At 49.3% G+C, this 16208-nt stretch overlaps 1 protein-coding gene across 2 annotated transcripts in view; it reads left to right on the forward strand.

The window, feature by feature from the left end:
• Window positions 1-16208, forward strand: part of SLIT3 (slit guidance ligand 3) — a 595815-nt gene that overhangs the window by 552722 nt on the left and 26885 nt on the right. For both annotated transcript variants that reach the window (XM_042992684.1, XM_042992687.1), the window contains exons 25-28: window positions 1262-1425; window positions 3649-3773; window positions 9677-9774; window positions 13766-13905. In XM_042992684.1, coding sequence (XP_042848618.1) covers window positions 1262-1425; window positions 3649-3773; window positions 9677-9774; window positions 13766-13905 — 527 coding nt within the window. The remainder of the gene's footprint in view (window positions 1-1261; window positions 1426-3648; window positions 3774-9676; window positions 9775-13765; window positions 13906-16208) is intronic.

The following is a 16208-nucleotide window of genomic DNA, read 5'->3' on the forward strand; positions in this document are numbered from 1 at the left end:
TTGTAAAAATTAGGTGTTACAAACCTTTGCCAGGAACATTTCTGAGTCTATATGTATACAGCTCTATGTATATTTGATTGTTTTCAGATTGCATGCATATATTGTGATACTGATACATTATGCATACACCTTATAAAACATCCAAAAAATAGAAATTCTAAATGATATGATTTTTAAAATAAGCAAAAATCCTTGTATTTTCTCTCTGGACACCACTGTTGAGAGGTCTGCATCAGCCCATGCCGTCCCCCAGCTGTGCTTTTTTAAAGCTAAGTGGTGTAGCTGGAGGAAAAACTTGCTTCTACCCCCTTAGTTTCTGTGGCTGGTCTAAGAATTAGACTGACATAAGACAGAGCAACCGAAGAAAAGGATATAAATATATTTAATGTTTTTATGTGTATGTGGGAGTGTTCAAATGGAAAATGAAGACCCAAAGAAGCCATTGGACCCCAAAACTTATATACTTTTTTATACAAGGAATGATAAATTGTAGGGATGTAACAAGACAAAGGGCCTTGGGCTAGGGCAGCAATTGTGCAGCAGTGACTAGGAAATATATGGAGAGGGACCACTGGAAGGTCAAGGTTATTTGAGCAGGTTGGTTTGGCCTGATCCATTTTAGTATTCATTCCCAGTCTCTAGTGATAAGAATATTTTTCCCTTCTTGGTGCAGGGAGGGCATCTTTCTCACAGGAAACTTTCTGACTTGCTTTTAGGTAGAGACAGGGAGGTCAGAGAGCCCCTTCTGCACCTGCCATTTTTCAAGTACCTTTAGCTTGAAATAATCAATATGCCAAAGCAGCATATTTAGGGGTGGAGTGCTCTGAACCCTTTCTGTGGCCTGAAGCTTCTCCCTAGGTTGCTGTGTATCAAAGCCTTCTCTGAAGAGTGCATCCTTCAGTGGACCCTTCAGTAGGGCAAGGGAGCCAGATAATCAGATGGCCAAAGGTCCAGAAGCATCTGAGAGGGGCTAGGATTGGATTGAGTTGAGGATTAAATTTTACCGGAGTACATGAGAGCAAAACATTTTTTTCAGAAGTAGGAGGGGGTTAAGCAGGGTGGAAACATCTGGAGGGACTGGAAATACAGTCTGGAGTCACTGACTTTGTCCCAATGGAAACTCCTTCTCTGCTGGTCCTCATGTCAGATACACCCAATCTAGTCAGAGTCTGAAAATTCTGTTTCTCCAGAGGGCCAAGAGTATGGAGCCTATGGGCCAAGCTGGGCAAGGGGGGCCCTGACTTCCTGCTCTGCCTCCTAGGGCGCTGGGAACCAATCCACTCCACTGTGACTGCAATCTGCGCTGGCTGTCAGAGTGGGTGAAGGCAGGGTACAAGGAGCCTGGCATCGCCCGCTGCAGTAGCCCTGAGTCCATGGCTGACAGACTCCTGCTCACCACCCCCACCCACCGATTCCAGTGCAAAGGTACATGCTGACTCTCCCCCACCTCTCGAGGGGTCTGCTCTGTCTCCAACAGCCCACCAGAGCTGGGTGTCTCAACAGACGTGACTTCTAAACCACTGCCCTGTCTCTTCCATGAGCTGCACAGAGAGACTCAGGTGCTGTTATCTCCTCCAAGTTTCTCTGCTGGCGTCCCTACATGCTCCTCTCTGACTTCATTCTCTATATCATTTTGCACAGAGAAAAATCTTTAACTTGCATTTTTTGCACCCAACATTCTTAAAGCCTAAGCCTTTTCCCATTTTTACTACAGCAAGCTTTAGGTACATGAGATTTTAACTGACGACAACAAACTGCTACTGGGTTTTTATGTGCTGGACATCATTTTAAGCACTTTTTTGTGTGTTATTTCATTTAATTCTCACTTTCCAAGTATTTATTCAGTTCCCCAACCCTCTCTGGGTTAGACTTCAGTATCACCCTTATTCTTAAGAATGAGAAAGCTGAGGCTTACTGAGGTTAAGGGACTTCTCAAGTCCACAGTTAGGATGATTGCAGGTCTTTCTGATTCCCCTGTACCTACTTGTGGCCACCAGGCTTTAATAATTCCACCATAACGTCTTTAGCCAGTTCCTGGCCCTGAACCTTTAGTCTTCACTGGGTATTTCCAGTTGTTTTCTTACCACTGATGCATAAAGGTCTTTCTCTATTGAAAATTATTCCTTAGATAAGATTCAGAGAACAGAAACTACTGAGCCAAAGTATGTGATCATTTTTAAGGTCTTTACACATATCGCCCTGCCATTTGGTGTCTAAAAGAGGGTTATAAACCACTTTATGCTCCCAGTAAGCACCATTTGAGTGCATTTTTCACCAGACTCTTACATTATTTTATCTCATTTCATCTCATTGCTAATTAGATAGGTTTAAAAAAGTATGTCTCCTATTTTGTGTCTTTGCTTATTGGGGAAACTGCATTTTTTTCAAAAATTTACTTTCCATTTATGTCATACATTTGTCTGGTAGTGTCCTTTGCCCATCTCTTAGAGCCTTGAGTTTATTTTGATTTATATATATACTTTTATTACCCTATAAACTTCCTGTGTCTCACATTTCTGCTTAAAGCAGGAAAACATTCTTTTGGCTTTAAGATAATTTTTCATTTTCTCCTCCTGCTTCCAAGTCATCTCACTTGATTGATGCTAAAGAGGCCCAGATCAGTCTAAAACAATGTTTCTCAATCCTAGCTGCACATTTTGGAATCACCTGCAGAGCTTTTTACTGGTTCCCTGGCCCAACACTCCAAGTTTTGATTAAATCGGTGTGGGGTACAGCCTGGCCGTGTTGAAGATATTTAAAAGCACCTTCGCTGTTTCCTCTGTAAGGTGACCAATTCATCCCGGTTTGGCTGGGGCCTTCCTGGTTTTATCACTGAAAGTCCTGTGTCCTGGGAATCCCTTCAGCCCCTGGCAAACAGGACAGATAGTATCCCTGTTCTAATGGAAGCCAGGGTTAAGCCAGCTTGTACAGATTCTTAGGCCATCCTTTCTGTTCACCCGACCCACAAACGGTCAGACTTGCCCTGAGGTCATTCTCAACCCAATCTCCAAAGCTCTGTTCAAGGACCATGACCTCCACCCCTCCAGCCTTTGTAGCTGAAGAGAACAGAACATTGTCAAAACTGTCATAGATGCACAGTGTGCCTGAGCACAGTTTACCATCTGTCAACAATATCATTGCTGTGTCTTTTGGGGCCACTTCTTACTTCCTCCTGCCAGTCAAGGGTTCCACAAGAGGGACTTCCTATGTGTGTCTTTGGCCCAGGCACCCTGCCTTCCTTAGCCTAGCATAGACTATTCCATGGGGAGGGGTGTTTAGGGGCAGAGGAGTGGGAGGTCCAAATGGAGCCTGGGACCAGAGCTCCCCGAACATGAAAAGATACACAAGGGGTTTCTAATTATGGTGTATTGTTTATAGATTAGCTCCAAAATCGGATCAGGCTAATTACAGTAATTTATTTGACTGCAGAAGTGCTTCTGAATGATGTCCCACTGTGATTTTTTCCTCACTGGACAATGGCTACATTAATGGGACTCAGCTAGACTGGATGGTGCTGGCTGGGGAGGCACCCTCTGTGTGTAGAGATGGAGAGGGGCCGGCAGCTGGCTGAGGAAGGGGCCAGAGAGGAGGGAAAGGGAGGGAGGGGTGACAGTGACCTGCTACCAACATCCTGGTTTTGCTGTCCAGGGCCAGTGGACATCAACATTGTGGCCAAGTGCAATGCCTGCCTCTCAGACCCGTGCAAGAACAATGGGACGTGCAGCCAGGATCCTGTGGAGCTCTACCACTGCACCTGCCCCTATGGCTACAAGGTAAGATAGGAAGCCCCGCCCCCACCATTCATGGCCCAAGGAGGGCACTGTGCCCTGCTGACCCTCCCTTCTCCAAGCGCAGCCTGGAGAACTGCATTTCACAGGTCACTCCAGAGTGGCACTTGGCACTTGCCAGTAACACTGCTATTCTACTGGTGGGGGCTGCCCAGTCGTGTCACACTCATGCAAAACACAGAGAACCCCATCTTGGCAGTGACACTCTAAGGAGGAAATGTAATATTTATATTTTCCTTGTTAAACATGAGGAAATAAGTCTCAGAGAGTGAAAATGCTTCCAAGTAGAGGCATCCCTTGAACTTACTATCCTGGCTTCCTTTCAAGGGGATTTCCAGACTCTCCCCATCCCCTCCCTAACTCTGCCTCAGGAGGGCCAGTGCTGAAAGTGGGTTCCAGTTTGAGAAGGGACAGGGATGAGGGATTGAAAGGCCTGGGAGCTGCCAAGCTAATGCACTGTTGACAGGCTCAGGTCAGCCAGGAAGGGGATGGAGACCCTCGTTCTCCTGGGTGTCCTCCCCAGAAATCCAGGCTAATTCCAAAGCAACTTTTCTTCCTTTCTTCTCACCCAACACTATCTATCCTAAGTCCCTACTAACATCTATAGAGTATGGACTACATGGCCAACAATCTGCTTGACATCCTATTCACCTTTTCTTTTTAAACACCCCTTATGAGGAAGGCTCATTACTTCCCATTTATAGATGTGGAAACTGGGCCTCAGATTGTTGAAAAGGCTTGACTCAGTGTCTCAAAGCTCATAAGCAGTAGGGTTGGGGTAAGACCAAGAGCTATATGATTCCAAAGTCCCCACCTTTACTCCTGGATAGCCAAGCCCTCCGCCGTGGCTCGCTGGGGTCAATAAAACAGTGGTTCACTCTTCCCCAGGACCTTCCCAGCTTCCAGCCTCGCCAAGGCACCCATCCGCATACAGTGGGCAAGCCAAGCATTCCAACACCACCCCAAAGCCCATCTACTGCACATGCCTAGTACAGGCAGAGCGGGAGGGAGCTGGATCACTGGTCTCCTGTCCCCAAGGGGACTTGCATGTGTAGTGACAAGCTTGAGGGGCAGAATCACTCTGGGGAACAGGGCTCCCTGGTGGTTTTTCAGCTGTAGCTGTGCCTCCAGCAGATAGTGTCACAGTGCCACCTATGGGCCTGCCACAGGAGAGCCCAAGGATTCCCTTTGCAGCCAGCCAGCCAGCCAGACGGCCTTGCCCCAGGCAGCCACCCCAGATTCATGCATCCTACATGTGCACACGCACAGACATTGCAGGGGAAGTGTAGAAGTGAAGATACCATACTCAGGAGGTCTAGCTCCTCAAACCCACTTGTATTAATTCAGCGGAGAAAACTCAGGCTGTGGAATTATACAGAGGGCACATGTGAACTCCAGCTTTGCTGTTTACTAGCTATGTGGTGATGGCCAGTGGCTTTGCCTCAGCCTTCCCGTGGACAAACCAGGGCCTATCTCACGGGGGTGCTGTGAGAATCAAATGTGCAATAACATATGCAAGGCACCTAGGACAGCTGTTCAGTATGCACTCTGTACACTGGCACATTGCTACGTCTCTCTTTACCCTTGCATGCTGGTCCTGATACCAGGATGTGGATGGGCCGCCATTAACAGGCAGTATGCTGCTGGTCTCACTAGGGATTCTCAGTCCATGACACTGTGAATTGCCAGAGATCATCAGTTGCTCTCCTGGAACGGTGATATGTGCATTTATAACATCCCCAATACCATACCTATGCGTCGACTGTGGATCAGGCACTCAGCTGGACATTGGCATTTATTCCCTTCTCTGAGTTGTATAATCAACCTTTGAGGTGGGCGGGATCATCCCTATTTGAAAGATAAGGCCACTCGTTCAGACTTTGCTCGTAAGATTCTGAAGGTCTAGCAGAAGAATCTGAACTGAGATTTTGACCTTTACGAAGCTGTCGGGCTCATGCAGGCCTGGAGTACCTTAAGGAGGAGGATGATAATGGTGGTGATGGTATGTGATGGTGATGATGGTGATGATGGTGAAGGAATATGAGCAGCCAGCATTTACTGAGTGCCTATTACATACTGACAGTATACTAAACAAGGTACAAGCATTATCCTGCATTCTCCTCATCAGAGCCTAAGGAGACAGGTCCTAAAATGACTTTAATTTTCCAGTTTAAGAAACTGAGATAGTAGGTGAGGGAGTTAGAATTCAGAGCTCAGAACCAATGGATTCCAGAACCCATGTTTTTGACCATTGTATTCATAGTCCATTGAGAAGCACCATGAATGCAGGGTCCCTAGCCATTTGGGACCTAAGTCTCCAGAATAGGGAAAGTAGTTTATGCTGGTGGAAAGAACACCAAGCAGAATGGAAAGAACACTGTGGAGCTTGTCCCTACCTGACTGTATGGCCTGGGACAACTTCTCCTCTCCTCCCCGTATCAGGTTCAATCTCAAAATGCAGCAGGTAGAAACGAAGAGGTCCTTTAACCTTTAACCCTGGGTTGCATCATACCCCCTGCTCTGCATTTATTCCCTGGCTTTCCCCTCTTCCTGGATTGGAGCCCACCCAGGCAGAGTGACTGAGGTAGTAAGTTCTGGGTGAGTTGCTAAGTTGACAATAATCACCAGACACCCACAAAACCAAGTTCAAAGTTCTGGCATTTCTCCATTTATTTCCAGATACCGCAGCGTTTCCATTGACTAGCTGAGTGACCTTGGGAAGCCACAATATTATCCAAAACAGCATGACCCCCACTGTTCAGTGTTTGGTGGCAGCTACTGGTCATCTATAATGGCAGGCTTTTGTGAAGCAATTTGAGCACATTACCTCATTTAGCACCCTCAGTCACCTTCTGAAATAAGGTCTGTTAACCTCTTTGGGCAGATAAGGAAACTGAGGTCCAAAAAGATCAGATAACTTACCCGAGCTCCCACACCTAGGGAAGCACACAAACTAAACCCAGAGCCCTCCTCTCTCACAGGAAAGTCCCCACACTCAGTGCTCCACTAGGGACCAGGTCCCTCAGAGCCTCACTCCCCACCTGGAGATGTGAAGCATCACACTCACCTGCAGAGCTCCTAGAAGGATTCCGAGTGTCATGTTTGTGCTTCGCCCGCCTTGGTGCCAGGATTCAGTAGGCATTTCACAGAGAGACCTGTTTTACAGCTGTTTCGCGTTGGGGGAAATAAGATGTATGTTTGGGCTCGTTCTTTTTCAGCCATTTAGCTTCACGTGTGCATGCTCAGCGTCTACACGCAGTGCTTCTCACGCTGTACTGTGCGCGAGAACTACCTGGAGGTCTTAGTAAATGCAGCTTCTGATCCATTAGATCTGAGGTCAGGCCCAAGTTTGTACCTTTCTAACAAGCTCTCGGAACGCTGGAGCTACTAGCCTGAGGACCACACTCTGAGTAGCAAGGTCCTGGAGCAGCCCTCCTGGCTGTCTCAGAAAGAGGTTTCCAACAGGGACAGCTACTCCTCGGCTCCTTTAAAAGAAGCCAGAAGCCCCAGCCATGTCCCTGTCTCCCACCTTCCCTCCCTCTCTATTTCTCTCTCTTTCTCTATTTCTCTCTCTCCCATACACACACACACAGCAGTGGGGACCAAGGAACATCATAAATCTAGTAGATTTTAGCAAAATGAGGCTGAAGAGAGTTGAATTGAGCTAATTAGCCAGGTTTGAGAATGGTGATTATTTGTCAAGGACATGTAAGTGACAGAAATCCTTACCTCCAGGCCCATTTAGCACATCATCAAGAGCTATGGTCTGCCTCCTGGTTTCTGAGCTCAGTATAAGTGACCCGAGTAGACATCACCAACCCCACCCCCAGGGGAAGATCCCAGCTGCAGTCCCTGATACTCAAGAGTTCCCCCAGAGCAAAGAGGCTGGCCCAGGCAGGGGCCAGGGAGGCCCTGCCTTGACTTGATCAAGTTCTCTTGTCCTGATCTTCGTGGCTCATCCATCTAACACACACAAAAACTCCTGAACAATTCGGTACCAACCAAATGCCTGAAAAAAAGTCTTTTGAGCTCCCACATTCAGCCCTGCCTCAGACCCCTGTAGTAATCCTCCTCATCATCATCCAAATAGCTCTTATTTAGGTTGCTACCATACATGCCTTGTGCTTTATATATGTGTGATTTCTAATATTCATTCCATAGGGTAGGTATTATTCCCATTTTACAGATGATAAAAACAAGGCCCAGAGAGAACTGGTAGTTTCCCCAAGGCACACAGCAGCCAGACTGGAGTGTGTGCTCCAATGTGCTACCCCTGGAGCCCATGTTTTGAGAGGGCAGCATCAGTGACCCAGCAGAGGGGTTCCCAGTGCTGGCTCTGGACTGGATGCCTGGGTTCAGCTGCTGCCTATTCCACTTAACTGCTGTGCAATCTTGGACATATTAGCTCACTTTCCAAGTCTGCCTTCCCAATCTGAAAAGGGCAGTAATAACAATCCTACCGATCGCATAGGGTTGTTGTGAACATTATATGTGATTGTGAATATAAAACACTTAGCGTGAGGCCTGGAATGGAAAATGTTCTCAATAAATTGAGAATGAGTATTGCAGTTTCCGTTGCACGCAATGACTTTGTGTAAGGGATCCTGTGTTGTTCTGGTTTAGGATAAGCCCAGATCCCACATCAAACTGCATTCTCCTTCTCCCCCTCAAGAAAACTCTGGCCGTTAGCTGTGAGGGGGCATGAAGGGAGTCAAGACAGACGTGGCCATGCCTCCTGGCTGCTGGATACTGCAAGGGCTTCAGGGTTGGAGACAGTAGGGAGAGTCGTAGGCCCAGTTGGCAGCGACCTTCGAGCCAGGGAGCCCAGCCCCACTCCGTCACAGGCACTGGCAGCAGCAGAGGCGGGAAGAGGATTTTCTCAAGCAGATGGCGAGCAGGTGGTATGGCAGTGGGAGGGCTCCCGTGATCACCCCCGCCTGGCATGGTGCCCACACCAAGTCCACAGCCCAGAAACAAATACAACGGATGCCTCCCCAGACCCCGCAGGTCCTCTAAGGGACTGCTTGCCAAGACTTGGGTGTAGCGCTGGTGTGTCGGTCCCAGGGGAGGGGGGAGTTAGAGCCAGAGGGCCAGCGGGCTGCTCCCCGGTCTTAATGTCCACAGCCTCTGCCTTGGCCTCCCTCCTCAGTGCCTTCATCTTCACTGTCCTTCTGCCTGGCATGCTCCTCCCCACCTACTGCAGTCGACTCCTCAGCTGAAACGTCCCCTCCAGAGGGGCCTGCTCCAGAGGAATGCCACCCCACACAAAATTGTCTGTCCCAGAGGTCCTCAACCTGGCCTAACATTAGAATCGCCTGCAGAACTCTAAATACCAACACCTGGGCCCACTTCCAGACCAATTAAAGGTAGATCTCTGTGGAATTGTCACCCTATAGGGGCAAGGTCCTCTGGCCACACTTCAGCCCCAGCCCTCCCTACTCAAGTTGTGGATTATATTGAGGCCTCAGTGCAGCTAAGAGTACCGTGTCCTCTGCTAGGTAGCTCTGTGAGGTAGGCTGAGAGTTAAAGGCTTAGATGAGGTCATGGCCAGCCAACCAGGAAGAGATGAAGCTGGAATATGAAACCAGGTTTCCCTGTACCCAAAGCCCATGCTCTTGCCCTGCAGTTCAGGATAAAGAAAAGGATGTGAATTCCAGGAAGTAGGGAAGCTGGGGCCTGAACTCCTGAGTTCTCAACCTTCTCTCAGTGTGGAACGGCCAAAAGCAAGGGCCCCCTTTGGCGTCCTCCAAGCCACACAGCAGAGGCCACAGAGAGGCCTTCTGCCCGGCCTCATCCCAGAGGACGCTGGGAACTCCAGGGGGCCTCCTGGTCAAGGCAGCCACTGAAAGCCTCCCTAACCAGGTGCTTCTCCCTTTCCTGCTCCTCAGGGCAAAGACTGCGCTATGCCCATCAACACCTGCATCCAGAACCCCTGTCAGCACGGAGGCACCTGCCACCTGAGCGAAAGCCACAAGGATGGGTTCAGGTAACAGCTCACCCTTGGGCCTTCCCTCCCTCAGGGGGCTTTATAGGCAGACCACTGGGGCAGGCTGATGCACAGCTGTTCACTGAGGGCCTACTGTGTGCCCACACTGTGCCAAGTCTGTTATGCAGATCATCTCAAGGCTCTTCCCACCCTGTAAGGGAGCTACTGTGATCCCTACTATACAAATGATAAGATTGAGGCACCAACAGGAGCTATCCTTTGCCCACAGTGACACAGTTAGTGAGCGTTCCTATGGGGAATTCAGAGTCTGTCTCCAGAGCCAGGAGGATACCAAGGGAGGCTAAAGCTGCTGGCACAAGTCAGAGAAGGATGGCATGATGGCCCAAGCCCCCCCCACCGCCCACCAGCAGAATGGCAATTCCACCTCTGTTTCCTGTGTGCTAAAAACAATGATCATAGGTGATATTGACTGCATGTTCATCATGTGCCAGGCACGAACTAGCCGTGCAACCTCTAATTTAAATGCTCACAATGAGCCTACCCACTGCGAGCTGGTACTATCCCCACTTAACAGATGAGGAAACTGAGGCACAGAGATTTACTTGCTCTAGGTCACATATCCTGACACATTCCTGGATCTTCCAACCCCACTGCTTTCCTCCCAGGAATTCAGAGCTCAGGAAGAAAAAGGGATAGAAGCCACTTAAGTTTTCCCCATCCCTGTCAATTAGGTGGACTTTCGAGGCCTCTGCCAAACCTCAGGCTCCCTTCCTGCTTCCCACCCTTCCCAGCTGTTTTCACGTGCCCAGCTTGCCGGCCCGTGGCCCTGGCAAAAACAGACCTGTGGAAACTGGTTCCTTTAGCACCCCAGTGAGCGAGTGGGTCAGGCAGTAAAGCAGGGGCACCCAGTGCAGAGCTGTGTGTGGATGTCTTAAGCACAGGTTGCAAACAAGTAGCAAAGGCACTCTGGGTGGGGAGAAGGAGGGGCTGCTGTGCCATCTGTGAAAGAAATCAGGTTCTGGGCCCTAGTTCTTCCGACAGAGCCCAGCCTGCCCCCGTGTCCACCTGCCAAGCCAGCCCCATCAAACTCTGGCTCTTAAAAAGTGAAATAAATTCAAGGCCAGGTTTGCTTTCCTGCCTGGAGTCGGCCAAACTACCCACTCCCACCTTCTCGCTGGGAGCAGGGGTAAGGAGAAACCACACAGAAATTTCACAGAGGTGGCCACATGGCCCCAGCCAAGAAACACACCTCCAGGGTAAAAGCCTGGCTCTGCCCACCCTGCCCAAAGATGGAGGTCTGCAAGAGTGAGGAGTGCCCCCTGCAGGCGACTGTCTCTCCCCTCCCTGTCCCCCTCTGCATGTGCCCCCCTCTCTGTCTCTTTGTGGGGTATCTCTCTTCATCTCTGGAACTGCAGGTGAGCAGAAGGATCTTTCCTGGTTTCTACCTTCCGTTGTTGAGATTTGAATGAACTGGAAATACTTTTAGAATTTAATTTTCGAGGAAAAGGGCCCAGATCTACAGGATTAGGGAAATGGGGTAGAGGATTAAAGCAATGAGGCCCACATGCTGGGGAAAGCATAGTTTGTGTGGGCCTGCCAAGGGGCAGGAGCACTCCCCCTCACTAGGTTAGCACCTGATAGGTTGGCAAAGGGAGGGACACCTGTCAGGGAAGCTTTGCTCCCTTTTTCCCTCCTGTGTCCGTTTGCTGGGGCTGCCATAACCAAGCAGCACACCAGGGCGGCTTGGACCAACAGAAATGTATTCCCTCACATTTCTAGAAGCCAGAAGTCCAAACTCAGGGTGTCAGCAGAGCCACACTGGCTTTCAAACCTGTAGGGGAAGATCCTTCCTTGCCCCTTCCTAGCTTCTGGTGGTGGCTAGTGATCTCGGGCCTTCCTCACTGCAGCCTTCATCCTCATGTGGCATTCACCCTGTGTCTCTGTCTCCACATGGCCATCTTACAAGGATGGCAGTAGATCTGGGGCCCACCCTACTCCAGTATAACCTCATCAGAAACGACATCTGCAAGGACCTTATTTCCAAATAAGGTCACATTCTGAGGTGCTGGGGGTTAAGACTTCCAGATACCTTTTTGAGGGGACACAATTCAACCCATAACATGTCTTGTGAGTGATAATTTTGGAAGTTTCACCTACCTCTTCATCAGATGCTTTGCTCATCTTGATGCATTATCTGATCACAAAAAGAGCAAAGACTGACAGAGCTGGCCGGGCAGGAGACTAAGACAGCCCCACAGCTCACTGGGTGCCCTTGGAGTTTCCTTGACAACCCCCAGCCAAGGTTTCCAGGGAGGGCAGAGGAGACTTTAGTCTCCTTCCCTCCCTCTGTCTACTCCATGAGCAACCCAACCCCTAAGAGCCATCTGCATCCCACTTTCATGCAACCCTAAGACTTTGGGGACAGCCAGAGTAACTCCTTTCAGGAAAATAGGCAACACTATGGTTACAGAACCTTAAAAACCTACTGTCCGTCCAGCTCTGAAGAAATCGCTTTTCCTGAACTTCCAGGGTCCCTCCTAGAAAAAAGAAATACATCATTTTGCTCCACCCCAAGAGCTCAGACCGAAGAACCTTTTGTAGAAAACATGACACGGTGAGCACCTGGGTGGCTCAGTCAGTTAAGTGCCCAACTTTGGCTCAGCGCATGACCTCACGGTTCCTTAGTTCAAGCCCTGAATTGGGCTCTCTGCTGTCAGCACAGAGCCTGCTTTGATCCTCTGTCCCCCACTCTTTCTGCCCCTCCCCTGCTTGTTCTTTCTCTCAAAATAAATTTAAAAACTTAAAAAAAAAAAAAGAAAAGAAAATGTGACATGGTTTTCAGGTTGTAGAGGAAAGGAGGTTAAGTAAGATTCCAGAAATCCACTTCCTATTAGTTTAGTTTTATAGCTAAATCCCAAATCGGAGGAATCTGTAAAACAGAGAGGCCTGGAATTCTGGGCCCAAAGCTGGAACGTATGTTCGTAAATGGGGTGTAAATCCCTGACCAGGGGGCTGGGCCACAGAGAGAGTAAGTAAGTGCCTGCAGCTCATTTAGTCAGTATTTGTCTCCCGCGTGCCCCTTCCTAAACTCCCCTGGCCCCTTCTCATCTGCTCAGCTTTATCTATCCTGACTTAGTTTGCAGGCCTAATCCTGGGGTGTGGCCAGGGTTGGGCAGAGGATGCAGGAAGTTTGAGGTTTATATCTAAGAGCTGTAGCTCTCCAGATCCTCCCACCCCATCCCCTTATCCGGAAGAAGCTGGAGGGAACAAAGGCATGTCTGAGAAAGGTTAAGGAGGCTGAGTGTGGAAGTCATCTAGAACTGAAGCTAACACATTCTGAGTCTTTTCTATGTACTAGGTCTCCTCCTAAAACTTTTACTTATATAATCTTCTTTTATTCCCCACAACCAACCTGGAGGTAAATGATATTACCCTAGTCCATAGATGTGGAAACTGAGACACAGAATTTAACTAATTTTCCTAAGATCGAATACCTAGTGGCAGACTCAGACTTCATTCCCAAGAAACTCGGCTGCAGATCCTGATCTTGGCCACTTTGTCCTATTCCTGTTCAAGGTAGAGAGGCTTTCCTGGAGTAGGAAGTCGCTCAAAGGGGGGTGTTTGTTATGCCCTTTATCCCTTTGTCTACAAACCACTCCCTGGAGAAGAGGGGAAGGAAGACAGCTGGAGGAATTTAAAGTCTATCCCGGGGAAAGCACTTCCAGCTGGGGGGATGGTGAGGGGGCATTGCTGGTGAGAACTCCCCAGAGCTAACGCAGCCATCCTCGGCCAGGGGAGATGGAATTCTGCCCAGAGATAGGGGTCTAGATGAAATGACCTCTCGGGCTCCTGAGGGTCTTCCTGCTCAGGACCCCAAGGCTTCAAGTATCCAGAGTGCTGCCTCGGACCTCCATCCAGAGAGAAACCTGACTAATTATATCCCCCCAACATTCTTTTCTGCCACTCCAACCCCACCCAACACTCCTTACCCCCTGGCTCCCCTTCTTCCCCACCCCACACACCCCCAAAGCTGCTCCTGCCCTCTGGGCTTTGAGGGGCAGCGGTGTGAGATCAATCCAGATGATTGCGAGGACAACGACTGTGAGAACAATGCCACCTGTGTGGACGGGGTCAACAACTACGTGTGCGTCTGCCCTCCTAACTACACGGGTAAGGTCCCCTGGTGCCTGTGCATGGTGGCGGGCCAGGTGTCATGCACTAAGGAATGCTGTTATCTTAGCTTTCAGGGCCTGCACCCACTCCCCTGTGGACAGAGATGTGAATCCCCAAAACCTGGTGCTGTGCCATGACGGGCTTCCCAGAGGCCCTCTCTGTTTGCTTGTCCACCCTCACCACCTACCCCAACCCTGCACGTCTCTGGCTCCTCCCTACTTTGAGACAGGTTCCCAGGGCAAGTTTGCTGTCCATTCCATTAGCCTTCCCCTCCTCCGGGAACTGGAGACCCAGTGGCGATTGAAGCTAGTGAGAGGGGCTTGCATTACATTTAATCTGCATTCAGTTCTAGTCTGCTTTCTCTAGAAATTTACTTTCCAGACACTTTCCGGCTAGGAACTGGAGACACAAAAATGACCAAGACAAAGTCCCCTCTGATCAGAAGGCTCATTGTCAGGTAGAGGGAGACATGTATTCAGTAGAACGAGACTATAATACCTGGAAGCCTGGGGGGTCGTGGGGTCACAGAGGATGAACCTAACCCAGCTGGGGAATAAAAGAAGGCTCCCCACAGGTTATTCCTCAGGATAATCATCCTACCCACCCACCCCCAAAACACAACACCTTTATTTCCTATATTAGCAGCTCCTAATGAGGACAGTTAAATATACCACTAGATTATGAAGCAAAATGCACCTCAGTGGTGCAAGCACAACCTCCTTTGTTATAGGATCCACCTAAAGTGGCATATCCCAAAATGGAATTCCATGAGTTCTTTGAGGAAAAGCCTCCATAAACAAAAAGTTGGGGAAACGCTGTATGTAATACTAGCTCTCTTCCACGTGATACAAATGAGCCTATTAGAGGTTTTCACAATTCCTGTTTGAAACAATGCTATTTAACTTCTTTTAACCCAGTAAGTTTCAAATTTATTTTAAGTCAGAACTTCCCTCCTACCCTACCCCCAAACTCCTTCCCAACCCCGGACATCCTGTGTTGCAAGAAACATATTTTAGGAAATACCAACCTAAGGTGAGGATGAAAATAAGGACCATGCAACCCAGGGACTGCCACACCCTACCCTGCTGGCACCTGGCATGATGTCAAGAGTGAGGTAGGGGATGGGATATACAGATGCTGATTAGAAGCCTACAGAGAAGGAAGCCAGCTAGCCCCCATTGCTCCTCAGGGTCCTGTGGCTGACACAGACCTCAAGCCCATTAGCCAGGTATTCCCCAAGCACATTCTTGGGACTGTGGTGGAGCGTGCCACGACCAACTGAGAAAACCACCTGCTCTGCTTACTCCTCGCCTCTTGGGGTCCCAGAGAAGGCTTTACGCTTGGGGAAAGTGCAGGGAAATCTGCTGAAGGTCTACTTCCCTTACCCCTTATATCTTCCATCTTTGCAGAGAAGAGTTGTAGCCAAGAGTTAAAGTAGCAAGAGGCAACACTTATTATGCTCCTACTGTATACAGAGCACTGAATTAACTAACAGGGATACCAAGAAGTCTAAAGTATACCCTCCGGCCACAAAGGGCATCTGGTCTACCTAAGATGAGAGGAGGGGTCATGTAGGGCCAAATCATTGGTCCGGAAGAATCTGCTCACTGCCAGAAGAGAGACAGTAAAAATCCCAGCAGTTAAAAAAAGAAGGCAAAGGGAATCAGAATAGGCTTTGGGGCAAATGGGCAGTGGAAGGGGGACTGAGGACACACTTGTTGAGGTGGTTTCCTGCCCCAGTGGAATAGCCTAGCCTGTGTCTGCAGGTGACTGAAGTGCACCTCTGCCCAAGAATGGGTTGTCATGGTTTTCTCTGTCCCAGAAAACGTTGCCAGTGCACACAAACACCTGTGTGCCTCTCTGGGTGTCTCCAGGAAGTAAGGAAGAGGAAAAGGCTTATAAAGAACACAGTGCCCTCTGTGGTCTTGAGAGGCTGGCAAAATGAGGACAGGGTTGGGGTGGGCTTGTCCCCACCATAGCAGAGAACAGACTCTGGGGCTGTGGATGTCATTCATCTCCTCCCCAGCCACCCTCAGGACCTTCCTCTGCCCTGTCCCTGCAGCCTTCTCTGCCCCTATTCCCACCCCAACCTCTGAGAGAAATTCCGTGGGTGAAGCTTTCCTCCTTTATATCACTGTCCACCTGGCCAGGTGGAATTTAAGGGAACCCAAAGCTCAGGGGTGCATCTGCCACTGCCCTCACCCCTGCCATCCTGTCTCACTTCCCTCCACATTCCCAAAACACATCTCCGATGGCGTGAGCTTTGGGGAGCTTGGACATGCAAGGACCTCCCTGGGTAT

Source organism: Panthera tigris, chromosome A1 (assembly GCF_018350195.1).
Source record: "Panthera tigris isolate Pti1 chromosome A1, P.tigris_Pti1_mat1.1, whole genome shotgun sequence".
Lineage (NCBI taxonomy): Eukaryota > Metazoa > Chordata > Mammalia > Carnivora > Felidae > Panthera > Panthera tigris.